General features: G+C 58.7%; 8 protein-coding genes across 8 annotated transcripts; 5 read left to right on the forward strand and 3 right to left on the reverse strand.

Moving 5' to 3' along the window:
- Positions 1-69: 69 nt before the first annotated feature.
- GGTG_05964 (hypothetical protein) lies at positions 70-4,082 on the reverse strand. Its single transcript, XM_009223776.1, has 3 exons — positions 3,275-4,082; positions 2,702-2,941; positions 70-2,318 (listed from the first exon to the last, which is right to left on the reverse strand). The coding sequence occupies exons 1-3, from the start codon at positions 3,502-3,504 to the stop codon at positions 323-325; spliced, it is 2,466 nt and encodes an 821-aa protein (XP_009222040.1). The 5' UTR covers positions 3,505-4,082; the 3' UTR covers positions 70-322.
- Positions 4,083-4,627: 545 nt separating this feature from the next.
- GGTG_05965 (hypothetical protein) lies at positions 4,628-5,128 on the forward strand (the record flags this gene model as incomplete). Its single annotated transcript, XM_009223777.1, has 2 exons — positions 4,628-4,648; positions 4,778-5,128. The coding sequence occupies 2 exons, from the start codon at positions 4,628-4,630 to the stop codon at positions 5,126-5,128; spliced, it is 372 nt and encodes a 123-aa protein (XP_009222041.1).
- Positions 5,129-6,006: 878 nt separating this feature from the next.
- GGTG_05966 (histone-lysine N-methyltransferase) lies at positions 6,007-7,965 on the forward strand. Its single transcript, XM_009223778.1, has 4 exons — positions 6,007-6,379; positions 6,475-6,985; positions 7,074-7,292; positions 7,402-7,965. Exons 1-4 carry the CDS (start codon positions 6,332-6,334, stop codon positions 7,638-7,640), a joined length of 1,017 nt encoding a protein of 338 aa, XP_009222042.1. The 5' UTR covers positions 6,007-6,331; the 3' UTR covers positions 7,641-7,965.
- A 208-nt stretch (positions 7,966-8,173) lies between these two features.
- Positions 8,174-11,147, forward strand: GGTG_05967 (hypothetical protein). Its single transcript, XM_009223779.1, has 3 exons — positions 8,174-8,730; positions 8,877-9,992; positions 10,085-11,147. Exons 1-3 carry the CDS (start codon positions 8,728-8,730, stop codon positions 10,211-10,213), a joined length of 1,248 nt encoding a protein of 415 aa, XP_009222043.1. The 5' UTR covers positions 8,174-8,727; the 3' UTR covers positions 10,214-11,147.
- GGTG_05968 (coatomer subunit beta) lies at positions 10,969-15,163 on the reverse strand. Its single transcript, XM_009223780.1, has 4 exons — positions 14,529-15,163; positions 14,004-14,424; positions 11,931-13,935; positions 10,969-11,829 (listed from the first exon to the last, which is right to left on the reverse strand). Exons 1-4 carry the CDS (start codon positions 14,831-14,833, stop codon positions 11,681-11,683), a joined length of 2,880 nt encoding a protein of 959 aa, XP_009222044.1. The 5' UTR covers positions 14,834-15,163; the 3' UTR covers positions 10,969-11,680.
- Positions 15,164-15,406: 243 nt separating this feature from the next.
- Positions 15,407-17,193, forward strand: GGTG_05969 (mago nashi like 2 protein). The gene is made up of 7 exons (XM_009223781.1): positions 15,407-15,530; positions 15,602-15,639; positions 15,720-15,815; positions 15,920-15,983; positions 16,062-16,149; positions 16,227-16,479; positions 16,552-17,193. Exons 1-6 carry the CDS (start codon positions 15,493-15,495, stop codon positions 16,368-16,370), a joined length of 468 nt encoding a protein of 155 aa, XP_009222045.1. The 5' UTR covers positions 15,407-15,492; the 3' UTR covers positions 16,371-16,479; positions 16,552-17,193.
- A 443-nt stretch (positions 17,194-17,636) lies between these two features.
- On the forward strand, positions 17,637-21,290 carry GGTG_05970 (hypothetical protein). The gene is made up of 4 exons (XM_009223782.1): positions 17,637-19,315; positions 19,456-19,606; positions 19,712-20,075; positions 20,163-21,290. Exons 1-4 carry the CDS (start codon positions 18,704-18,706, stop codon positions 20,227-20,229), a joined length of 1,194 nt encoding a protein of 397 aa, XP_009222046.1. The 5' UTR covers positions 17,637-18,703; the 3' UTR covers positions 20,230-21,290.
- GGTG_05971 (hypothetical protein) lies at positions 20,503-23,069 on the reverse strand. Its single transcript, XM_009223783.1, has 3 exons — positions 21,639-23,069; positions 21,306-21,511; positions 20,503-21,155 (listed from the first exon to the last, which is right to left on the reverse strand). The coding sequence occupies exons 1-3, from the start codon at positions 22,511-22,513 to the stop codon at positions 20,959-20,961; spliced, it is 1,278 nt and encodes a 425-aa protein (XP_009222047.1). The 5' UTR covers positions 22,514-23,069; the 3' UTR covers positions 20,503-20,958.
- Between the last annotated feature and the right edge of the window lie 147 nt (positions 23,070-23,216).

A 23,216-nucleotide genomic window follows, 5' to 3' on the forward strand; every position in this document is an offset into this window, starting at 1 on the left:
GGGAACTCCCTCGCCCGCATGGACCCTACGTACATACGGAGCGCGGGCCGAGCCAGGAGTTGGGTGTCATCGCGATCCCGCGATGGTGGGGTCGAACTTTGTGGGAGGGAACACAGACAGGGAGGGACACAAAATGTGTTCTTGGACATGATATTTACAGCGGAGACGACATGTGATTTATCTGACAGAACCGGCCTATTATGAGAGATGACAGTCGGGCCAAACAGCGACGCCGTCCAATGCAATGCAAATGCCTGCCCAACAAAGCCAAAACCAAACCAAACCAAGCCAGCGGAAACAATAACCCCCACCCGCCTCCAAATCAGCCCGTGACGCGCCTCACCCACAGCGTCGTGGGCTCGTAGTGCGCCTCGCGGTCGATGCGCTTATAGGCGCGGTGCAGCTTGATGCCGAGCTCGTACTCCTCGCACTGCACCTCGGCCAGCTCGGCGCGGAGCGCGTCCACCTTGCGCCTCTCCACCTCGCGCTTGTGCAGCACCTCGGCCGACGCCATGATGTTGTCCGTCGGCATCAGCTCCGTCATCTGCTTGACGGACCGCGATATGTTGATGCGCCGGTTCGCCAGCGCCAGCAGCCGCGCGTTGATGGTGTCCACCCGGTCCACCGCCGACGCCTCGGGCGGCGCCGGCGGCAGCGGCTTGTAGATGGACCCGGCCGTCGACATGATGGACTCGGGCCGGTGGTGGTGCTGGTGGTGGAGGAGATTAGGAGGGCCCGTCGGCGTCTTGTCGCCCTCGCTGCCGCTGCTCGCCCTGCTGGCGCTGCCGTTGCCCGCACCCGGCCCGAGCGGCTTCCTGTGTGCGCCAGTCGACCACTGCGCGTCCTTGAGGCTGATGACGACGGGGTCCTGGTCACCTGCCAGCGAGCTGCCTCCACTCTCTCGGAGCTTGGGCCTCCTACGGTCCATGACGCTCTCCTGCTTGGTCGTGCCGGCCGTGATGGCTGTTGGATCGGTGCCCGACCTGTGATTCCAGCCCGTCAGGGTGGCGTGGGAATCACCGTGGTACCCTTCGTCGTCGTCGTCGTCGTCGTTGTAGTCATAGTAACCGTCGGCTGATGGGCGTGGTGCGGCGTTGGCCGAGGTTGCGTAAGTTGAGACGGAGAACCGAGAGGGTGGTTGAATCCAGCCGTCGGGCACTCCCAGACTGTCGGCGCCAGTGGTGTCGTTTGACATCGGAGCCGAGGGCGGATTGGCCGCTGTGTAGTTCTTGTAGTTGTAGGGGTCACCCTCTGACGAAGTTGAGGTGACACTGTCCTGGGCTTGATGTGACTGGGTTGTTGTGGGAGCCGGCTTCCGCCGAATGGCAGACGTGGGGGATATGACTGAAGGGCTCTGGGTGCCCAGGGCCGCGGTCTGGAGATTTGTTGTTTCAGGTCCAGATTGAAAACCGGCCTCGGGCCCCGAAAACGGGGGGCTCGGGTAGCCAGCGATAGCGCTGTTGGCCAGGTGTTGGGACGAAGGTGCGGCCTGGCGAGCTGTCGATTCTAGCGACTGAGGCTGAGTTTCAGCTCCGAGCGGACTTGCAGGAGGACTGGCCAGAGCGCCCACAGCGCTGCCCGTCGCTGGGCTCTTGGGCCCCCGCTTGCGAGGAATGTTGAGCGGGGCCGTTTCTGGGTTGTCGTGCACTGGGGCGACCAGCGCCGTCCGACCACTGGCGCCCTTCCACGGCGGACGCTCCGTCGTGAAGGCGCCTGCTGCGGGGTCGTAGGCCGTGGCCGACATGGGCGACGACGCATGCCGCGGCGACGGCGACGGCGATGGCGATGGCGACAGTCGTCGAGCCGACGGGCTCATCTCTCCTCCTGCAGACACCTTCCTTTCCGCTCCCTTCGTCACGAAGCCCGGCGGCGCAATCCTCCGCAGGCGCTGCCCAAACGGAGACGAGCCCTCGGGGCTCGCGCTAGTGCCACGCCCGACCCTATCCGACTCGGGACTGTGGCCCAGTCCCTTGGCGTATTCGGCCGGCTTCACTTGGCTCGGCCGGCCCTTTTCGCTCGACGTCAGCTCCCCCGTTGACGGGTCCCAGCGCACCTCGCCGCCCGCGTAGCCTCTCCTCGATGCCGAGACGCTACGCGGCTGGGGAGGCTGTAGGGTGTTCATCTGCTCGCGCGACCTGGATTCCCGCAGGGCTGCGCCGGTTGCGGCATCCTGCTTCTGGCGGCGCTCGCGGCGCAACGAGGCGATGTTGCCGCGCGACGCCTGCCGCTGGCCCGCGGCCCCTTGCTGTCGCAGCATCTCGTCGTAGGGCTCTTCGTCCTCGTCGATCGGGCTTATGTCGGGCACTGGATGGTACGTTCTGCGGAGCCGCTTCATCAGCATCTTCCAGGTCGGCATGGTCGGCACCGCTCAGGGCAAGGGGCTTTGCGCGGGTGGTGCTTTGTCCGTCAAAGCGCAAAGTAGCGCGACGGCATGCGCGCAGTTATGCAAAAGCCAAAACGGCCACTCGAGCACGACGTCAGGCGCTGTGCTGCAGACAAAGCACACCGGACTGGAGCTCATTCCTTTTGCTCCAGGTCGGGGGAAGTGAAGGAGACTCGGACCTTCTTCCCGAACCTCGTGTGCCTTCTCTGCATTGAACATGCGCGCCTGCCTCATTGCTTTCGGCCACAAACTCTGCAGGTGCATTCTGGACACATGACATGACGTGCGTAGGGACGCGCAAGGGGCTGTCGCACTTACCCATTCGCATTCGGTGTAAACGGTTCTGGTGAGCTCGGCGGAGAGACGTCGATGGACTCTTGGAAGGTGTAAACCCTGTTGGGAGCGGCAGGGGCGAAGTTGGTCTGGATTGGACTCGGCTGGGACGAGTAGATGGACGATGCAGGGCGGAATCGAGCGTCTGTTGGCGGATCGAGTTGGGCCGAGTCTCGGTTCGGATTCCGGAGCGGTTGGTCTGGGGGAAATGCGGACTGCTCGTGGCTGTTGGTGGTGATACAGGAGATGGATTAGTCGAGACGCTCGGAGCGAGGAGGAGAAGCAAATCTCTCTTTCTCTGGGCGTGTTTGGCGCAACTCGCCAACGAGCCCTTCCTCTGGGACTGGGACGCGCAGAGCGACCGATCCTGGGGCAATTATCCCGTGTTTGGGAGATATGGCGTGCCCCGCCCCTGTCGCAGGTATGGGCCGGGGCTGCCCAGGCCGAGTCGTCCCAGTTGGGCTTGACAGGAGCCTCCGCGAATCCCGAATAAAGGACTAACTTCTAGAAGACCCTGGCTTTGATAAGAAATAAAAAGAAAGGCAAAACGGCACTTACGGGTAACACTGCGCCCTTTGGTCGGTGAACTCTCGCGGCGGGCGCCGCGCTGCTGGACCGCCCTGGACGGAGCAGCTGTACCCCCCGTTGACACCCACTACTCCCCCGCCCGTGAAGACGTCCCCATACTGCTGTGACTGCTGCTGCTGCTGTTGCTGTCTTGAGTCTCGACGTTGCTGGTGGGAACGTCCCAGCTTCTGGGGGACGGCCCCTCGGAACCTATCCCACATGGTGCCTTCGAAGGCCGACCTGGCTGTGCAGCCCGTCGGTCTGCTATCGTCAAAGCACCACCAAAGCACCGATTCGAATCCAAAGCCTGGGACTCGGTTGCAGATTCCGTTCCGACTCTGGGGAACAGCCCACGACTCCACGCTCCCTGGTCGCTGGTTTCAATGCGCGAGCGTCCGGGTCAACAGATGGCTCTGGCGTCAAGCAGGCGGAAATCGAGAAAAAGGGGCAGCACTGGACGGAGCGCGGCACTTGGTATGGCGGGTCGGCGAGTGAGTGTGATCGGCGTCGGGGAGTGTGAGTTGTGGGTTGTGATTTAACTGTTATGTCATGCGGGCTCCTGGCATAAATGTGGTAATCGGTCGGTGCAGCGAACCCGTACTTTGTTGTTTTCGCTTCCGGAAGCGAACTCGGGCGAGTTAAAAGAGAAGGAAGAAACTGGGAAAAACGCTCACGACCACTGAGTGTGCATCTTGTCAGAAGGGAGATTACACATGTGCACATACGGGCTCCTCTGGACGCTTAGGTACAGGTAACCTTGCGTCTGGGCTGGCCAGCCTGAGCCCGCTGGCGCCCGCTTTGACAGGCGGGCGGCTGGAGAGGCGCAGGGCGGCGAGGGGGTGGGGAGATGGCCTATTTCCTTGCATCGCGAGTGGGGTTTGACTTACTGGGCTGGCCCTGTCTGCTTGCCTTTGAATGCGAGCAATCCGGACGCGAGCTCCAGAAGAATTATCAATAATTATCCCGGGGTTTAATGTTGCCCCTGGCTCGACCAATTGATTCCCAATCCGTCTGCGCGGCTGTCACTCTTCCGACGTCCCAAACCTCGCTGGGGCGGCACGACGGAGAGGTTGTTAATGGTGATGATGATGATTATGGACTTGCTTTTTCTGTTGTTGTTTGTTCTGTTGACAATCCCCTCGACCTCGATCTTAGGCCACGACGGCTGGTCGCAGAAGGATGCAAGATCTGTCTAGTCGTGTTGGTTGTGGGCTGAGAGGCTGTGCGGTCTGGGCCCCTGGCTTCGCCCGGCGAATAGGAGCTCAGAGCGGCGCTGTGGCACTGTTCGATTGGCGGCGACAGGATACCAAGGACTGAGAAGCGAAGCTGGGTAGCCCGCCTGAGATGCAGGCCGAGAACAGCCAGGTTTGTTTATATATCTATTTGCAGCCCTGGACGGGGCCTGGATCCGATGACGCGCTTGCTCACAGATGCGGCGGCCGGCAAACAACGGTAGCGGTAGCGATGGCTAATACTGGCCCGGGACGAACGCAGGAATCCAAGCGGAGCAGGCCCAAGCGCTCGCAATGCTTGGCTAGGACTGACCGCGGCTCTCTGCCCGTCAGCCCTCAGTCCCTCCCTGCGGGCATGGACTTGTGCTTCGTGACGGCGCGCGTCAGACCAACCCATCACAAGGTTACCCCAGCACTCTCCGCCCTCTCATTTCGATGCGAGCCAGCCACCAACCACCACACCCCACACACCCCAGATGACACTGCTACTGTGTGCAGTGCAGTCTACAGCGCAACAGTAGCATCGCTGCCACAGGCGGGCGAGGGTGCGTGGGTGCAACGCCGGCAGATAACCGTTCTGGATGGCACCCTAAATGCCACCAACAGGTTCTAGGTGTGGCGGGCAGCGACGAGAGACGAGGATAGATGCTATCGCTCACATCGCTACACAAAAGCGCGACACCCCCCAAACACGTCTTCTGAGCCAGTCGATTGGGTCTGACCCAGGACCCACAAAACGTTTACTTCTTTGGCCGCTGTCTCACCCACGCCACCCTCCATCCTGGGGGCCGTCCTGGGCCAACACATTCTAAATTAGCCACTCGACGTCTGGCCGAGGACCCTTCAGTCCCAGTCAGGGGCTCCGACGGGACGCCTACGGCGATCCAACAATACCTCTAGCCGAGATACTGGCTCTGACCATTGAGGCCAAAAGGCTGAATTTTTCTTCTTATTTTGTCCTGTTCGGCTCGGACTGTGCCGGGGCGGTCATTCGCTCCATTCTCCATGTCCACATGTCGTAGGAACAAGTAGCCGATGGCCAAGCTTCGTGGTTGTTGCAGCTGGCTGTTGCAGCTGGTTAGAGACAAACCCGCAAACCCTTCTAGATCAACAATGCGTCACCCAATAATCGATATGTTTCCCTAAAAATACTTTGCGACGAACGCCTTCAGCCTTGGCAGCTTTCACGCCACCTTTCTTGACATTTATCGAAACCGCGGCTTAATTTGTCTGCACTGGCCCCGTCAGTCTCGTGCTCTCCTTGCCCATATGGGACGATGGGAGGCCCCGCGGCGGCCATGTGCAACTGTCGCAGCAGAAGATGTCGCCCCCGCCACCGCCACCGAAGGGACTTATCCGAACACTCATAGTACTCGGTAAATATACGCTTTGGTAATTTGGTAGCAAGATGCTGCGTCTAGCTCCAAAAGGTCTGGGGGTGGGGCTGGTAGGTGCCCCTCCCCTCACGTCATGCACAAAAGTCTGGTTCGACGTCAACGCGCCTCAGGCCCGCAAAGACGCAGACACGCGACTGCGGCTCACGAGTGAGTGTAGAACCGTTTGCGTTCAGGTAATCTGCAGCCAAACACGCCTGCTTTCGGTCATCTAGGCACCTGGTATCGGGAAGCCGTATTTTCTGCCTGACGCATTGGTGGGCTTTTTTTTCTCCAGTAGCACGCGATTCATCCTGTCCTCTCGGCGGCCAACATCTGCTCTCGTCTACCTGGTATCTACCTACCTATGAACAATCTCCTAGGCCTCATTTCATATATACGCCGAAAATAACAATCCAGAAGTATCAGCAACCTGCGACAAAATGGAGAACTCCCTGAGGCGCCACTTCTTCCACCACGGTGGCCAAGATGTGAGTTCACTCATCAAGCTGCACAAAAACAAGTGTCTACGGGCGGTACCGAGCCCAAAAACCACACATCCATAGCCGGCTAACTTCCCGACCAGCCCGCAGTCACAAACAGGTCCCGGGAGGTCCGAAAGTGCCACTGGTGTCAGCTGCGCTCTTTCGAGAAGCACGCTCTGTACCCCATCTCGATAGTCAATGACACCGATGACCTTCAGACGCTTCCGCAGAAGTTCAAGTTCATTTCCGAGAACCACCTGGGGCCAGGCGTCTCGCGCGCAGAGGCTAGCTTCCGCAGCGGTTGCGAGTGCGCCAACCCCCAGGACTGCATGAAAGGAGGTTGCCAGTGCCTCGAAGAGGTCGACGATGAGGTCAGTGACAGCGATGACTACGAGGACGGCAAAGGCTCCGGCGCGTCGGAAAAGACGCTCTTTTCCTACTACTCCACCGGGCCCAAGGCCGGCCTTCTCAAGAAGAGTCGGCTGCAGAGCAGGCAGCCGATTTATGAGTGCCACGAGGGCTGCAGCTGCGGGCCAGACTGTCCCAACCGCGTGGTTGAGAGGGGCCGGATGGTGCCGCTGCAGATTTTCCGCACCGATGACAGAGGCTGGGGTATGTACTTTGACGGTTCCATGTTGAGCGCGGCACGGTAGCTGATCAAAACCAACCAACATTAATAACATGGGTCGAAAACGCATAGGCGTCCGCTCAGTTATCGACATCAAGTGCGGCCAGTTTGTGGACACGTACCTCGGCGAGGTCATCACGTCCGATGAAGCCGACCGTCGTCGTAACGAGGCCACAAACGCCCGGAAGAAGGACATATATCTATTCGGACTAGACAAGTTCATCGACGAGAACTCTCCAGATCCGCGGCTGACAGGGCCGCCTCTCGAGGTTGATGGTGAGGACATGAGCGGTAAGCGGCCCCGGACTGTTCATCAATGCTTTGCAATCGCACCCGAGGCTGCGGATAAGCGAGAAAAATCCTGGCTGATAGACACTCGACAAACACGCAAAACGTATAGGCCCATCCCGGTTTATCAACCACAGTTGCGACCCCAACATGCGCATATTTGCGCGTGTGGGTGATCACGCGGACAAGCACATGCACGACCTGGCTCTGTTTGCAATACGCGACATCCCCAAAGGGGAAGAGCTGACATTTGATTACGTTGACGGTGTTGACATTGATAAGGCGTCCAAGACGGACGGCCACACAAAGTGTCTGTGCGGATCTAACAAGTGTAGGGGCTGGCTTTGGTAATAAAGGACAAGGGCATGTGGTGGTTAGCATGCTAGCAGGCCAGTCGAGCCAGTTGTCGAGAACGCAAGCTGTGTTTTCATCCTGACAAGACACTGGCAAGTAAGCCAACAGCGCAGCTTGCAACAATAATTACGCCCGTTCTAGTTGGTGCTCATGCAGCTACTGGTCAGAAATATCTTTGTATCAGTGGAACTCCGTTGTTGAAAGTTGTGACTTTGTTAATATCTTTTGAAACGACTTTGTTTAGAGATTGCTGCCTATTCTTCTTCCTCAGGCCAAAGTCTCATCGTTCTAGGAAGCAGGGGGGCTGGTCACTAACCGAAACGGTATTAGTCACGTGAGCAAGGCCGAGGCCAGACAGGGTTCCATCAATAAACGAGATTCGAGATTTTGCGCACGACATTGGCAAGAAACGTCGGCCAGGGCTCCTTGGTGTGAGATCATTGCATGCGGCTACCACCGAGTCCAGTCAGCGCACTTGTCTGTTGCAAGCCCATTCGCCTCACGTACGTCGGACGGTGTAAAGCAGGCAGGCGTAAGTAGGTCTAGGGGAAATAAAAAAGGTGTAGGTGCAGGGCGCGTCGACCATCGACCACCATCCAACCCCCCCGGTTGGTTTTGGCCCCATGCGCCGCCCCTGCCCGTTGAAGCCGCAGCGCCCCCTCCCTCCCAACGTCCAGGGCGCAGAAAGCGCTTCTCCATCCTCGCTCGCTCGCTTGTGCTGCTGCCGCCGCGCTCGACGAGGGGGACATGCCCCAGATCCAGCCTCCCCTCCGCGAAACCCGCCTGTGCTGCGTCGTGAATGAACGAGGGGTGGGCGGCTCCGTTTTGGGAATTGAACCTTGTCTTTATTCTTTTTATTTTTATTTTTGCTTTGCGTCGCTTCTTTGGACATTGCTCGATTGACCTTGGCCCGAATTCGGTCGCTGCTCGTCATTACTGTACCTACCTTTTCCCTTTGATTTCATTTTTCCGGCTTGTTCTTTTTTTCTTTTTCTGCGTTCTCGGTGGTTTGCGATATACCCTCCCCCTCGTACGAATTATGCCCGATATCTGACGACAATCTCCTCGCCTTTAATAATTGACCATGGTAGGTTCGGCCGCGGTTTCATCCCCGCCAGGGGGGCTGTCTTGCGTGCCGCCGCCGATTGAACCTCGGCTGTGGCCTACACGGCTTCTTGGCTGCCCGAGCCCATGTTGGAAGCTAATTCCCGCCGCCGTTTGATCCCGCTCTAGGGCTGCTGCCTCTCCCGCCCGACGGGGCCCAACTCCCCCTACCCCGGCGGCGACGCTGCCGCCTCGGCCTCGGCCAGCGCTATCAACCAGCCTCCGAACCCGTCGGCCCCGCGCGTCCTCACCCGCTCCAGCGCCGGCCCCTCTGGCGCCGCGTCTGGCGTCGCCTCCTCCGCCTCCCCTCGACAGACACAACAGCAGCAGGAAAGTCCAGATCGCCAGCAGCAGGAGCAGCAGCAGCAGCAGCAGCAGCAACGACGGCGCCACCGCCATAGCCAGCAGCCGCTCTCGCAGCACATAAACAAGCCCCTCCGCCGCCACCGATGGGTCTCCCGAGATCACATATGGACCCGCCAAGCCCTCGCTCGCGAGCGCGCCGACTTCTTCGACACGCGCGTCACTGGCCGCGTGGAGATATGGCAGACCGTCCGCGCCGCCTTGGAGGTGCTCTGGGAGTCGGCCCCTCCACCGACCGCCTCGGCAATCTCCCCTGCCACATCGCCGCAGCAGCAGCAGCCGTCATCTGCGGCGGGGGCGGCGACGGCAACAGCGGGCGCCGCAGCCGCAGCTATCAGCAGTAGCAGTGGTGGCCACCACCGCGACCGGCCCGTCACCAGCCCCATACAGCCGAACCAGGACCAGGACGAGGCGCTGGCCACGGCGCAGAGCATCCTCAGCGCCGCCGAGATCACGCTGCCGTCGGGCGACCTGGCGCAGGGGGTCTACGACGCGCTGGGGAACTATTACTCCCTCCCAGAGTGGGTCGTCTCGGACCCCCTCAACGCCGTCGACGCCGAGGACCTACCGCCGGCAACGGACGAGGAGGAGGATGAGGATGGGGACGACGACGACGACGAAGACGACGTGCTCGTTAGCGATGCTAAGCGCAACGTCTACGTGGCCGCTAGCAGCCCCGCCGATGACGATGACGAGGACGATGACAACGCCGCGCACGGCCGGCGGCGCGGCGAGAAGGGCAAGGGTGTCGCCCCCGCCGTCCCGGAGGAGACCATCAGCGTGCGGTGCCGGCTTAGCGAGAACGCGCGCGACGTCGTGGTGACGATTGGGAAGAGCGAAAGCGTCAAGAGCCTGGCGCGGAAGATTGTTGACGAGGCTAGGGTGAGCACCTGTCAAGCCCCTTACCTACCAGAGCACGCACTGCGTCTCTTGTCTCGTGCATGTCATGTTTCAAGCTAACCATTGTGACCTAGCTGCCGAACAACTCTCGTGTCCGCATAGCGTACCTCGGCAGGATCCTCCGCGACCACCCTTCGCTGGTCGCGCAGGGTTGGACCGAGGGCCACGTGCTCAATGCGCTGGTCTTCCACACCACCCCCTAGCGCGCGCACGTCTGTCCAAGTTTAACACCTGGAGAAGTTGTGCACGGGGCCTCGACGCGCCCGCTGGTTGACATCACTAGCAGGATACCCCCATTCTTTCTCCGGATACCCGTGTTGATATAGCTTGGTGTGTATGCGGATACTGGAACGCCGTTCTTTTTGGTCGCCACACGAAGTCGACGGGGCCGGCGAAAGATGGCTACTGACACCAGGGGACTCCCTCGCACTGTTTTTCTCAGCATGGACTTCACCCCTGCTCGTGAGAGACTTGACCTCTCCTTGGCAGCTCATCACGAGTGAGAAAGAGGTGTTGGGGAAAGGGCGTTGGCGGGATCCCTGAATTTGTCCTGGCTTTTCTGCTGCATGGTTGGCGAGCACTGCAGTCTAGTCAACAGAGCAGCGCGCTTATGGTTCTGAAGCGCTCTAGCCTCCCATCTCCACATAGCCTGATGACCACCACCGCCACCACCACCAGACTCCTCCAAAGGGCCCGAGATGGCCCTTCGTTGGACTGCCGCCTACTCTTGGGCGGCGTCCGGCGAGCTATTGTGTGCTCTCTTGGCACCACACCACACATTGGAGCGTTCTGGAGTCTCGTCGCCGTACCCTTTGTACTTGCTAGCGCTTCACAATCCAATTGTTCCGACAACAGCCAGGACATCTCGTCCACTGCACATAGCCTGTCAGGGCCACTCAGCGCTCCCATCACCCCCGTTGCCTCTGTCACTCCTCTGGACCTCTACGAGGCCATGATCTTTGTATTCTTTTTCTTCACACTCTTTTTGCCCTCTCACGACCCCTTCTCTTGTCATGTGTGGCATTCCGAGCGGACTACGCGCCTTTTTTTTTGGTGTCTTTTCTTTTTTTTTGTTATATAATGACATGTAGTGTATAATGAATTTATATTTTTTGACCTCATTTTCACCAATGCAAGTCGTCGTGTTCAGACTCCTGCATATGCAATGGCGCCACGACGCGGAGCTTGCGATCTTGCATAGCAAGTGACAATCCCCACCGCGCTAGAGAGAAAAAAGGCATTCCGTCGTTACTGTTTAAGAAGAAGAAGACAAACCATTGATTTTTCGCATGCCGTAGTCTCGACTCCGTTTCTGTCTGTCTCCAGGACCTCCAGGACCAAAATCCCACCCGGCCCATAAGTAAAAACCCTGCTGCTAGGTAGGGAATTCTAGGATCGTTGCAACACCTTGCGTTTTCCCTTGCACAAACGCGATGTTTACAGGATTCTCCTTGACATCGGCTTGATATCCCCTCCTCGACAGCTGCTATCCGTCACCATACTCGGCGCCTCTAAAGTCTTTCCTGACACTAGATAAAACCTCCCGAGACAGGCGTAAACCCGGCCCCAGTACGCATGGCGGGGGCGGTCATGGTACCACGTGGCTGAAAAAAATTCACTCAGGCCGTCGTATCGGACTCGAAGGTAGGATTCAGAATACCATCCTCGGCTCAAGAGGTAGTTCCGATCTTGTTCAGTCCCTTCAGGGACCCTAGACTGAGAGCCAGGCCCTGTGAGCGACTGCGTATCCGGACAAAGCCCGTGATGGGACCATCGTCACCCTCCTTCTCGATGCTGAGATTGGCCAGTGCATCCTCGCCTGCAACAAACAAAACGTCAGTCAAAGGGTGTTTGGAAGATGGGGGTTGGGGAGCAATATATAAGGAGAAAGTGCGCAAAAGAGTCTCCAGGGGTACATACCAAAGACACTCCTGGCGTACAGGTTCGCGCTCAGGAACTGGCAGTCGCCCTTGAGTCCGGCCTCGGGGGTCAGGCAGTTCATGTTGGTGGCACGCATCAGCTCGTCAAGGAAACCCCTAAGCGTCTTGACCTTGCTGTTGATGTTGACCTTGTTCTCCCATTCGAACTCAGTCCACATGGTCCTGAACTGCGTCTCGGTGCACGTGGCAGGCTGGATGTAGTCCATAATGTCCACATGGACGTCGCTCAGTATGACGACGTTGGTGTCGGTGCTGTGTGCGCCGTCATAGACGACGTTACCGAATATGACGCCTGTGTCTGTCGATGAGACCTTGATGGTGCACTGAACGTTGTGGAAGTCGTGCGGGCCCAGGTTCTGTGTCGTCGGCCGCTCCACCACCTTGAGGTCCCCGAGGGTAGCGAACTCAACTGACAGGTTCTGCAGCGTCTCGGTAGTCTGGTTGACCAGCAGGACATCCAGCACAATGTCGAACTGGTGCACCTTGACATAGGCCTCGGCGTACACGGGATCCGAGAAGCCCGTGAGCTGCACGACTCGACTCAGCTTGCTGCTAAGGTCCTCGGCTGCACTCGCGTCTCCGCCCGTGGCGCGCTCCAGGTCCGCCTCGATCAGGTCGGCCCCATCGCCCGCGTTCTTCTTGCTGAGTTGCCGGATGGAGACGACGTCGTCGACCTGGACGGCCGTCTTGGCCCGCTCCACCGCCTCCTTCGCCGCCCGCTTCTTCTCCTCAACCGCCACCATGGCACGGAAAGCCTTCTTGCTGTCCTCAAGGTACACCTTCTCCAGCTCCTTGCGCTGCGAAAACTCGGCCAGGCTGCGCACGCAGCTCATTATGCGGTCGACCGAGTCCTCGTCGATCGGAGCCTTGACAAACTGCGACTGGCCCACGCGGATGATGGAGATCATGATCAGCATGGCCTCGGCTCGCAGCGCGTTGGTGCGTTCGTGGCCGGGAAAGATTTCTGAGTAGCGCATAACCAGCTTGGTTAGCGTGCCCGAAAGCACCGTTGCTAGGTAGTAGTCGCCATCCAGGATAAGTTGGCGCAGCGGGGGCTTCTGTGCCGCCTTAACCGCCTCGAGCTTTGCGGCGGCCGCCGACTGGCTGGTAAGGGCCGTTTCGGTTGCGTATGTACCATCGGCCAGCACTTTCCTCGAACCTGTTGGAGCCGCGGCCTTGTTGTGGCCGTTGACCTGGTCCTTGTCCTTCTCCTCTTCTCCATCAACGTTGTCCAGCAATCTCTGCTCCGATGCTAGAATCGGTATCTCCCCCAGGCTAGCGCGGATCCTCTTCCAGGCGTCTCTAATGTCCTTGTCCTCCAGCGAGTACTCTCCGATAATCCAGAGGATTCCACGGTAAATCTTGCCGGCGCGAACCTCGGCCAAGGTGTCGACGAGCCTCGAGACGATCGAAGGGCGGAGCGTGGGGAACTTTTCCACTACCTCCTTGACGAAGTTGATGACGTCGACGGCGGATGCGTTGTTGAAGTCGGCGATGAAGTCCATCAGAAGCTCCACTACGCTGGCGGCAACCTCGGAGAACTTGATGGCACACTGGTGGATGGAATGGATCAGGAGTTGGCGGTACTCGGTGTTCTTCTCGTACTCCTGGTCGACCGTCTTGGACAGTTCCTTCTTAAGCAGCAGCACAACCTCCTCGACGTTCTTGCTCGAAACCATGTCCAGGGCAATGCCCAGTGCTTTCCGCCGTACATCGATGTCGGGGCTGGACAAAACACGTAGGATCTCCATGACGAGGTCGTCTAGGATACCATCGTTGTTCTTCCTGAGCCTGTCCACACGATCCAGCACAATGAGCTTGACGTTGTTGTCTGCCTCCTTTATACTGAGCTCGATGAACTTGGTGGCGGCGGCCTTGACGGCGACGGGGTTGCTGGTGAGCGCCGTCAACGATGAGGCGGCTTCGTAAACTACAGTGGAAGCACCGGCTTCCAAAAGGTCGAAAATTAACCGCAGATACCGGGCCTGCAAATGTTAGCACCACCTCTTAACGACGGCCGTCCCTGGCCACGGTGTGCGGTATACACTCCTACCTTGTTCTGGGAGTTCTGGACAGCATCTTTCCTGATGAACTCAAGCTCCACCAGCTGCAAAAGCTCCTCGGCGTTGGGGATACCGTCGAATACGGTGCTGAGGTAGGCAAGAGCAGCATCGTGATTTATGGATGACAGAGCGGCGAATGCGTTCCTCTTGCAGGTCGGATCGTTCTCGCCCTCGAGGAAAGTGGAGATTAGTTCTGCGGCGTCGGGGATGAGAGAAGGCGAATGTTGGTAGATGGAGGCGACGGCGAAGACGGCGTTCTTGCGCACGTATGCGTGCCTGTGCTCGAGACACGACCTGGCGGAGGAGAGGAGTGGCTCGATGAGCTCGGCTTCCCGCAGCTTGCACAAGAAGCGGAGCGTGTTGCCTCGGATGTATTCGTTGGGGTGTTGCAGATCGTTACGGATGCCGTTGCTGATAGACGCCAGGGCCAGGTCAGCAACGACTAGGATATATAGACGGCATGAAATGCCTGTAGAGCCTGTACAGGCCTTCCTCCGTTGCGCGGTGAGCCTTACCAAACCAAAATCATCTCCTGCTTCAGCTTCCCTTGGGCGTCCAGCTTGGGACAGATCTCGTAGTAGAAGTACAGCAGCTTCTTCAGCGGCTTGGACTTGGACGGCATGACGAAGCGGATGATGTGCATGAGCAGGGACGGCATGGGGTCGCCGTTGAGCATGACGGTCAGGATGCGCTTCATGGTGCCGACCTTGCCCTCATCAGTGCCCTTCTCCAGCTGCGTGCGCAGGTCGTTAAGCGAGGGCACGTCGGCGGCATTGTCCTGGTGCACCAGGCTGTACGCGTTCTCGAGAAAGCCCGACATCTTGGGCGAGGGTGGAGGCGGCTAGCCTAGGCAACGGGAGCTTGGTTGCGAAGCTGGCGAGGGTCGAGCCGTTGGGGCCCTCGTTGTTTAATATGCGGTGGAGGGCTGGCAAGGAAAGCTCCTCCTGTTGCCAGTGCTGTAGGCAAGACTCAATTGCGCGGTAGCGCGGCCACCGCCAGAGTCCGAATTAGTTTCTTGCACAGGGAGAGCGAGAGCGGCAGGCCTGGCATTACCCAGTCTTGGTGGTTGGCAGCTATGCTGTTGGATAAATGGATCGTCTCACCAGCCCGAGTCCAGGAGATCTGGCCAGCGCTGCATGGGGCCTCCTTTTGCGCATCGCGGTGGGACAAGTGGCAGCAAGTGGAGGGCCGTCACGTGCAGGGATAGGTACTTTTGGCGGCCCCAGTCTGCGATCGATACTTTGCTCCAAAACTCACGGCGAGGAAAAACCCTTTCCGCTCAGGTTCTAAGCTCCCACAGCTGAGTCGGTGCCCCACCAGGCACGAGAGACCCACGCATTCCCCTCCATCCCGCCGCGGTGCTCCAGCCCGGCGGTCTTCCCCTGCCCCACCTGTTGGTCCATCCCAGTCAATTGCTTGGAGCTCTGCGAACGCCCAAAGACGAGACGCGACATTCTCACCACGTCACGGCACGGCAAGATGGCTTCTATCAACGAGCAATTTTACCTGCGCTACTAGTTAGTATCCCATGCTCAGATCCCCCGCCCGCGTAAAGCTGCTGGTTGCTGATCAATTGTCGATTTCATAGCTCTGGCCACTCTGGCCGCTTCGGCCACGAGTTTCTGGGTACGACTCCTAACTAGTCCTCCTCTCCCCCACGGCGCAACGCCCTTCTCGTCTCGACATGCTCTAAACCCTTACGCTAGAGTTTGACTTCAGGGTGGTTGGTGACGGGCGAAGCGCGATTGCCCGCTACGCAAACAACTCGAACTACCGGAATGACAGTTTAATCAGGAAAGAGAGTATGTTTGTCGCATAGGCTGGATTCTCGATGGCGATCCCATTGGCGGTCGCATGCTTCTTTAGGGGAGATGCGAGCTGACAGCCAGCTTTCCTGCCGCCCTAGTGAGCGTCAGCTCTGTCGTTATCGACGAGATCAAGAGGATTGTCAAACTCAGTGAGATCCTGAAGTGCGCTCAGCCCCTCACGCCAACTCGGCGCGCTCGCTCGCTGAAGATAGCACAGTTGCTAATCTGGCGGCTGTGTAGGGAAGATGACAAGAAGTGGCCACCCAAGAACAAGGATGGCAAGCAGGAGCTGGAGATCAAGATCGGAAACGATCATATATCTTTTGAGGTATGTGTCGATGATCTGGCATGGCCGGTGCCGCTCGCCGTCGATTTCGGAGTGGCAGTAACTGACATGTCTTATAGACTGCCAAAATCGGGTCGCTCGTTGACGTCAACGAATCCGCAGACCCCGAAGGGCTGAGAGTGTTTTACTACCTCGTACAGGATTTGAAGGCTCTTGTCTTCAGTCTTATCGCCCTTCATTTCAAGATCAAGCCTATATCTTGAAGCCTTGCGCATTTGTGGGGACATGTTGGCATGGAATAGTGCAGTTGTTGCGATACCCTCTTTCTTCATCACGGGTGGCAAGGGAAAGAGCGATGAAGTACCGGCACAGGTGCGTAATCGGCGTGTATGTTGTCTTTATGGAATCCTAGCGACCGTCGACGCTGAACTAAGACCTTTGAAGCTCTTTGCGCGCTCCGAGTCCAGGGAATGGAAGCACCTCAAAAGGTCTATCTTGTGTTGGCCGCTCCTCTAGGCTAGGCACATTTGGATGATATCGGAGCAAGACGGCTGACCGAGACTAGCTCGGATCGTTGTCTCATACGAAAACTAGCCCAAGGCCACTTCAGGGTGGCTGATGCTGATGATGGGCGGCTCTTTCCTCAACTTTCCATTCTCTCCCTCTCCCCCCGACCTGCTAGCCTACAATCCTAGTTGCAAAAACACGGTACATATGGCGGGTGTCGCATAATCTCGGAGCAGCCCAATATACCGGCATCCAGAGACAAGCTATGGCGTGTTTGAGAATCGGGATTGACCACTCTTCGTGACATGCTTTTCAACGAAGTTGGGACGACCACACGGAGCTGCCGCCCACGCGGCCAGCAGGGTTGAAGGCGGCATGCACGAGAGTGAGACTCGGACCAATTACAGCTCCTGGCTGCCATGCATCGGTTGCTGCATAGGCTTTTGCACCAAAATCGGCGTGGCGCCCCTTGAACCCACCACTTTCTAGATAGGCTCGCAGGCTTGCTTTTGTCGGGGCAGATGACGACAGGCGGCGGTTGAGCGAACTAGGGTTAATTGAGAAGTCGCGATTCTAGAACCTACATCGACTGTGAGGTCTGATAGTCAAGATGGCGATTCCCCAGGGCTAGGCTCTGCTCCAAACAAGCAGGAAAAGCGTACCTAGCCTACAGCTCTGTCCGGCCACCTTCCAGTTTGAGGAAAGGGATTGGCTCTTGGAGGGGCGGTAAGCGACGGCAGGGTACCTAGATACTACCTAGTAGGTACCCAAGCTGTCGAGCCCCGATGAGTGCGATGGATATTGCAGCTTGGGATTGTCGAGCATATTAGATTCGTTTGGTGAGGTCAGCTGTAGGAGATTGAAAACGGATTGGAGCAGCGGACGCTTTCGTTTAATCCAGTCGAGTGTCTCAGTTTGCACCCGAGCAAGGATTGCCGATCCACGACGTTGGAAGCGGAAGGCTAGCTCTGGTGGTGGCTTGGAAACCTCCCCACCTCCCCAAGCCAGCGCTGGGGTGGATGCTTGGAACTTGACGCCGTTGCCCAGCATCACTTGCTTCTTCCTCCGCGCTTGTTCTCCCCGACCGCCTGGTCTTCATCGTCATCCTACATACCAACCTGCTGTGACAGCTCGTCCTTGTAATATTCTACCTGGCATTTGCTCCCCTATTTTGGCACCACCCTCTTGTCCTCCTATAACCTCACCACACGTATTTTTAACCTTGGCCGAGTCGTTGGCCTGTTGGTTGTCCCGTCCCAATTGTTTGCACCGTTCCCATCCGTCTGGGTCACCCCTGTCTCCAACTGCTGCCCATCGCCGACGACTCGATTCGGGCCCGATTGAATCAATCACCTGCAGGAATAGCCCGCCACGGCGAAGCGGAAGAAGGGGACGAAAACCAGGAGGAAAGACGGTCAAGTCGACGGGATAAAGCAGCCGGTAAACCGCCGCACGTGCTCGCAGCCGCACGGCCCAACTGGTTCTAGTTGAGATCCGGGGTCCTGTATGTCACGCAGCACCCCAGCCGTTGTCTATTGACCCGTTGTCCATTGGGCGCCATCAAATCACCACCCCAGAGTCCCCCGTCATCGCGCTTGGCCGCCCCAACCCATCCATGCTAATCAAACGCGATTGTGCCGATTTGAAAAGCCACCTGCGAAAGACGCTCACGCCCACGCCCCTCCCCTTTGGGCTGTCAATATCCGTGCCCTCGACGCTGCCGCCCTCGTGCCGATTCGATTTGCCGCTCGAGCCCTGACACCATTCAGCTTCCGCTGCCGAATCTCTCAGATCCCATTGACGCCTTTGCTGCCCTGCCAAACGCCCCGACCACGCCCGCGGCGACATCATACCGAGCCGCCGCCCATTGAGCCCACCACTAGACGCCGCTGGCTGTATCCGTCGCGAGCGTTGCGGCCCGGCCCGATTCGCTTTAGCACCCCAGACACCCACCCCAGCTCGGAGGGAGCCTCCGCGTTTGAATAATTTCCGTCCTCCCGCTGGCCACGATCTAGCCAAGCCTCGAACGCCCTTCCCGCATCTCGAGCGCCCTCCCACCGGCGACGCCTCGTTGCCGGACCTGACAGCCATGCCCACGCCATCGTCCTCTCACACCCCCGACCCGCGTCCACACCCCTTCGCATCGACGTGTCCCGATGACCAGCAAGACACGCAGCCTCCGTCGCCGTCAAGCTGGCACCCCCTCCCACCACCGCCCTACAGCAACAGCACTTCGCAGATCATAGTCGGCCTCCCAGTGTCTACTGGGCTGCTCGCCGCCGAGTCGCCCGAATCACTCGAGTCGCCTCAGTCTCCAGAATCCCGCCCGACCTCAAGCAGCGATGTGGATGGACCCTCATCGTCGCTCGGCCGTGAGGAGACAGCCGAGACCTCCATGACTACTGAGGAGGATGACGATGCGCTCAAAGCTGCTGAACAGCTGCAAGAAGACATGGCGAGGCTAGACGGCGCCGTCGATGGTGAAGTCGCCATAAGCGGTTCGGGTGCACTTTCACACCAGGACGGAGTGCTGGTCTCGCGATCCTACGGGTCCAGCTCGAGGAGGCGGCGGGCTGCCGACGCGCCCGGCTCACTACGAGGAAGACGAAAGGCGCAAGACGAGGTCGGGGAGGATGATTATATGCTAGTCGACTGGGAATACGACACCTCGGTAGCAGGGCACGTCTTCTCCCAATTAAGGGTACGTTCCAACCTCTTGCAGAGGCACCCCGGCTATCCCGCAATTCGCCTTAGCTGCTCCTGCCGCAGGCTAGGCTAGGCTAAGCGCACAGGCCCGTCCGTCCCGACCCTCTTGCTGATCGTTTCATGCACCACGCACAGATAATTCCGACGACGCCGTCTTCATACCTGCGCCCGGGCAGCAAGTTCTACGGGACGCAGCAGTCCGAGCGTCAAGTTTATGATGTACAGGTTGAGATCAAGCACGTGGACCTGAGGGAGTCGTTTCTCTGCGGGTACCTGCGCATCCAAGGTAACACAGACATGGCCGATTTAGGCTTCTTTACGGCGTGGGGATTTTTTTTTGCCTATGCCTCGAGAACGCAGTCGCTGACGTAGAGGGTTCAACGAACGCTAGGTTTGACCGAAGACCACCCGACGCTGACGACATACTTCGAGGGAGAGATAATCGGCTCCAAGTACTCCTTCATAACCAAGAACGAGTCCTGGGGCGCTAATGACAAGACGGACCTGACACACTGGTCCAAGTTTGCCGCCTTCCAGCCGCTGGCCAAGGCTGTGAAAAAGGGCGGCGCGGGCGCCGTCATCAAGGATGTTGCGCAGCGCGAGCACATCTTTATGCGCTGGAAGGAGCACTTCCTCGTGCCCGACCACCGTGTCCGCACTATTAACGGCGCCAGCTTCGAAGGATTCTACTACATCTGCTTCAACCAGATAAGAGGCGACGTTACCGGAATCTACTTCCATAGCAAGAGCGAGAAGTAAGTTTTCCCGAGGCTTTGTGCCGGCCCGGTGCGACTTGGCCCAGTTCCTGTTCCAGCCCTGGTTCTAATACGGGAGAAAAACAGGTTCCAGCAGCTCGAGCTCAAACACGTAGAAGACAGGGGTTGCTACGGTGCCCTGGAATTCCGGTAATGCGGCGGTGGATGTTTGTCCACAAACACACAGCACGACGACTGCGATCATGGGCTAGGCGACACAAAGGCCACCTCTCACGAGAGGGGTGGGAGATGATGTACGAGACATTCGCCGCCACTTGCTGCCTAGGTTCAGGGCCAATGGGGACACACTTTGGAGACCTCCTGGGGCGATTCGATTCATGGGGCGCTCGGAGTCGTAAGATGGGCCCTGGCTGTCCGTGGCGCTCCCATGGTTGCGCTGGGCCATGTACATGCCATGCGAGATGATGACGGCATGAAGGAACGGATGCTGGCCGGAGGCTGTAGCATTGGATATACACGGGGATCAGAACGGCAACAACAGCACATTTCGGGTCTTTCTTTTCTTTACGTGTGAGTGTTCCACGAGCGGTTGGTTGTGTTGGCTTCGCCGCCCTCCCGTCGGCCCCTTTCCTCACTGCTGGCATTGGGAGCTTCCATCTCATTTTACTCTTTCAATCATTAAAGCCAGGCCTAGGCTGGTTCCGTTTGGTCTTTTTTTTTTTTTTTGGAGGTACATAGCATTGGGAGGTCTTACAGCAACATGGAATTCTTATATGGGACGCCTGGATATCTTTTCACAAAACCGGGCGGGCGCTGGAGCTGCTCTCGCACCATTTGTTGGGCTTGCCGAAGCCGGTGGTGAGCTTTCTGTGAGGCGTTCTCCCCTGTTCTTCGTTTATTTTATTTGGGTTGTCTTTTTTTCCTAATGGGTGGCTGACGGTGTCCGCTCGATGTCGTCAGTCTTGAACTTTGTAAAGTAGCCTCTCCTGAACGGGTTCAGCTCGTCCGCCGTCCTGCCCTCGCTCTCTCTGGCCGCGCGCCTCTCCAAGGCCTCACACAGCGCCACGGCATCTACCAGATCGTCTGGTATCCTGCGGTATGCAATCAAGCGTCTCGACCCTAAATAGAAAGCGGGATACCTTGCATTAGAACATGTCCTTCCGAATAGCGCTTCGATAGGAGAAAACACTCGTCGGCGTAGACCCGGCAAGTTAAGCACTCTGGCCAAGGTTGTTGCTTTAAAGGTGTGTTGGGGAGTACAAGATATACATTTGTTGAAGGTCTGCACGCAAACCGTTACCAGCTCCATGCAGGGGTGCGTCGGTACGGCCAGCTCCAGCAGCTCGTCGTTCGCAGTCGGCATCCAGAAGGCGAGCCGGCCGTCGTCGACCAGCGTTTCGGCCGCGAAGGTCAGCAGGTCGTCCAGCATCGCCAGAAAGCTATATGGCTTTTTGGGTGGGATAAAATCCAGGTCTCTGTTACAAATGCAACGGGTATTAGCAACTCGGACCGCCAGTCATAAAGCGGACAGGCAAAGCAGAAGAAGAAGAAGAAGAAGCAGCAGCAGCAGCAGGGGTGATAAGAAAGATAAGAATAACTTACTTGTACATCTCCATGCCCGCCTTGACGACGTGCGCCTGCTTTTCGTCATTTCGGACTCCGAGAACCCGCAGCCCCTCGCGTACGCCATACGGCGGATCGCACACGATGCCGTCCAGCCACCGCCTGTTCCACCGAGTGCCGGCGCCGGCGCTACCCAGGGGGCACCGCCTAATGGGGGAGTTGGTGATGTCGGCACTAAAGGTGTCGGCGAGGCCGGCCAGCAGGCCGTACTGTGCAAAGTTGCCCCGCAGGGTCCTGCCGGTGTCGCCTTGCTCGTCGCCGCGGACAGCGCGGCCGTCAATGTCGCTGCCCCAGGCCAGGGCGCCCCACTGGGCGGCCGCGACGGGGAAGCTGCCGGTGCCGACGAAGGGGTCGTAGAACAGGCGGCCCGGCCCCGCGAGGGCGATGTTTGCCGTCACGAGGGCGAGCTCGCTGTCCATGCTGGTGGTGCTGATGTAGCGCCGCCGCTTGAGGTCGAAGCGGGCCAGCAGGTCGGCTCGCGGGCTGGAGGCGAGCACGCGGCCCAGGTACAGGCGCTCGGGAAGCTCGAGCCCCAAGGGCACGGCGCAGTCGGCCCAGTGCTCGAGCACGACGAGCTCCGTGTCGGCGCCGCGCATGCGGATGGGCCCGGCGAGCGGCAGGTACGAGAAGCTGTTGATGATGTCGACGATCTTGCCTTGGGTCCGCGCGCCCCGGTACGAGTCGACGTTGAAGCGCCACGAGGCCGCGGCGTGCGCGGGCCACAGGTGCGCCGAGTCGGACCGCACAGAGGCGTGCAGCTCGTCGTAGGTGTCGCCGCGGCCCCAGAGCTCGTGGATGCTCTGGCTCAGCACCGAGCGCCGGATCAGGGCGGCCGCGGCGGCCGGGGAATCCATCTTGAGGATGCAGAAGGGGGACTAGTAGGGTCGGGAGAGAGAGAGAGAGAGAGAAAGGGGGTCAGGGGCCGGTTCGGGTGTCGCTGCCGTCGTCAGGAGACAGGCTCGGCTTAGATACGGTGCAAGATATCAAGGGGAAAGCACGAAGGCGCGAGACTGGCGGTTGCTAGGCTGCCACAGTGTTGGGACATACATCTGGATCGTACAAAACCACCTCCATCTTCACACCTTCGACGATGGCCAAGGCCTGGATCTCGGCGAGGCGGAAGGTTTCGTGGACCCCGCCAAAACGCAGGAGGAATTCCATCTTGGGACGTCTGAATGCCCTCTCACCAGGATCCACTGGGAGCGTAAAATGAGCCCTTGATGGCGCCTCCAGTGTGTTGGGCGCCGACCGATAAGGATATTTGTTTAATGCCACTGGTTGTCTCAAGACTGAGCGAGACTGGTATAAAATCCACGAAGCAGGTCTGCGTGGGATGTATGTGAGCCCCGCGGGGTGGACTCTGTGATGTGTGGGACTGGGATGCTGACACATTGAGTGCCTTCGGTCTGCGGTGACACCAAATCGAGATTTTTTTTAGCGTCTAGAGTCGGCAAGTCCTGCGCCCACGCCCACGCTAGGGGTGAACGGGGCTTTTTACCGCACGTGATGCGCTAAAACTCAGGCACCAACCCCCCCAGTGAGTCGCTAAACACACGG

Source organism: Gaeumannomyces tritici (genome assembly GCF_000145635.1).
Source record: "Gaeumannomyces tritici R3-111a-1 unplaced genomic scaffold supercont2.3, whole genome shotgun sequence".
NCBI lineage: Eukaryota > Fungi > Ascomycota > Sordariomycetes > Magnaporthales > Magnaporthaceae > Gaeumannomyces > Gaeumannomyces tritici.

What these genes read in the sequence shown, in the direction of transcription:
- GGTG_05964 (XM_009223776.1), bottom strand. Translation starts at nt 3,504, where the DNA reads ATGTGGGATAGGTTCCGAGGGGCCGTCCCCCAGAAGCTGGGACGTTCC. An exon ending in CAAAGGGCGCAGTGTTACCC is followed by an intron (nt 2,942 to 3,274) that starts GTAAGTGCCGTT and finishes CACCACCAACAG; the next exon opens with CCACGAGCAGTCCGCATTTC. An exon ending in TTTACACCGAATGCGAATGG is followed by an intron (nt 2,319 to 2,701) that starts GTAAGTGCGACA and finishes GCGGCTCCGCAG; the next exon opens with AACGTACCATCCAGTGCCCG.
- GGTG_05966 (XM_009223778.1), top strand. Translation starts at nt 6,332, where the DNA reads ATGGAGAACTCCCTGAGGCGCCACTTCTTCCACCACGGTGGCCAAGAT. An exon ending in CACCGATGACAGAGGCTGGG is followed by an intron (nt 6,986 to 7,073) that starts GTATGTACTTTG and finishes GAAAACGCATAG; the next exon opens with GCGTCCGCTCAGTTATCGAC. An exon ending in TGATGGTGAGGACATGAGCG is followed by an intron (nt 7,293 to 7,401) that starts GTAAGCGGCCCC and finishes CAAAACGTATAG; the next exon opens with GCCCATCCCGGTTTATCAAC.
- GGTG_05967 (XM_009223779.1), top strand. An exon ending in AGATTGTTGACGAGGCTAGG is followed by an intron (nt 9,993 to 10,084) that starts GTGAGCACCTGT and finishes ATTGTGACCTAG; the next exon opens with CTGCCGAACAACTCTCGTGT.
- GGTG_05968 (XM_009223780.1), bottom strand. Translation starts at nt 14,833, where the DNA reads ATGTCGGGCTTTCTCGAGAACGCGTACAGCCTGGTGCACCAGGACAAT. An exon ending in CAGGAGATGATTTTGGTTTG is followed by an intron (nt 14,425 to 14,528) that starts GTAAGGCTCACC and finishes GGCGTCTATCAG; the next exon opens with CAACGGCATCCGTAACGATC. An exon ending in GTACGCCAGGAGTGTCTTTG is followed by an intron (nt 11,830 to 11,930) that starts GTATGTACCCCT and finishes TGTTTGTTGCAG; the next exon opens with GCGAGGATGCACTGGCCAAT.
- GGTG_05969 (XM_009223781.1), top strand. Translation starts at nt 15,493, where the DNA reads ATGGCTTCTATCAACGAGCAATTTTACCTGCGCTACTA. An exon ending in CAATTTTACCTGCGCTACTA is followed by an intron (nt 15,531 to 15,601) that starts GTTAGTATCCCA and finishes TCGATTTCATAG; the next exon opens with CTCTGGCCACTCTGGCCGCT. An exon ending in AAACTCAGTGAGATCCTGAA is followed by an intron (nt 15,984 to 16,061) that starts GTGCGCTCAGCC and finishes GCGGCTGTGTAG; the next exon opens with GGAAGATGACAAGAAGTGGC.
- GGTG_05970 (XM_009223782.1), top strand. Translation starts at nt 18,704, where the DNA reads ATGCCCACGCCATCGTCCTCTCACACCCCCGACCCGCGTCCACACCCC. An exon ending in ACGTCTTCTCCCAATTAAGG is followed by an intron (nt 19,316 to 19,455) that starts GTACGTTCCAAC and finishes CACCACGCACAG; the next exon opens with ATAATTCCGACGACGCCGTC. An exon ending in TTCCATAGCAAGAGCGAGAA is followed by an intron (nt 20,076 to 20,162) that starts GTAAGTTTTCCC and finishes GGAGAAAAACAG; the next exon opens with GTTCCAGCAGCTCGAGCTCA.
- GGTG_05971 (XM_009223783.1), bottom strand. Translation starts at nt 22,513, where the DNA reads ATGGATTCCCCGGCCGCCGCGGCCGCCCTGATCCGGCGCTCGGTGCTG. An exon ending in GCGGGCATGGAGATGTACAA is followed by an intron (nt 21,512 to 21,638) that starts GTAAGTTATTCT and finishes CATTTGTAACAG; the next exon opens with AGACCTGGATTTTATCCCAC. An exon ending in CGTGCAGACCTTCAACAAAT is followed by an intron (nt 21,156 to 21,305) that starts GTATATCTTGTA and finishes CTTTCTATTTAG; the next exon opens with GGTCGAGACGCTTGATTGCA.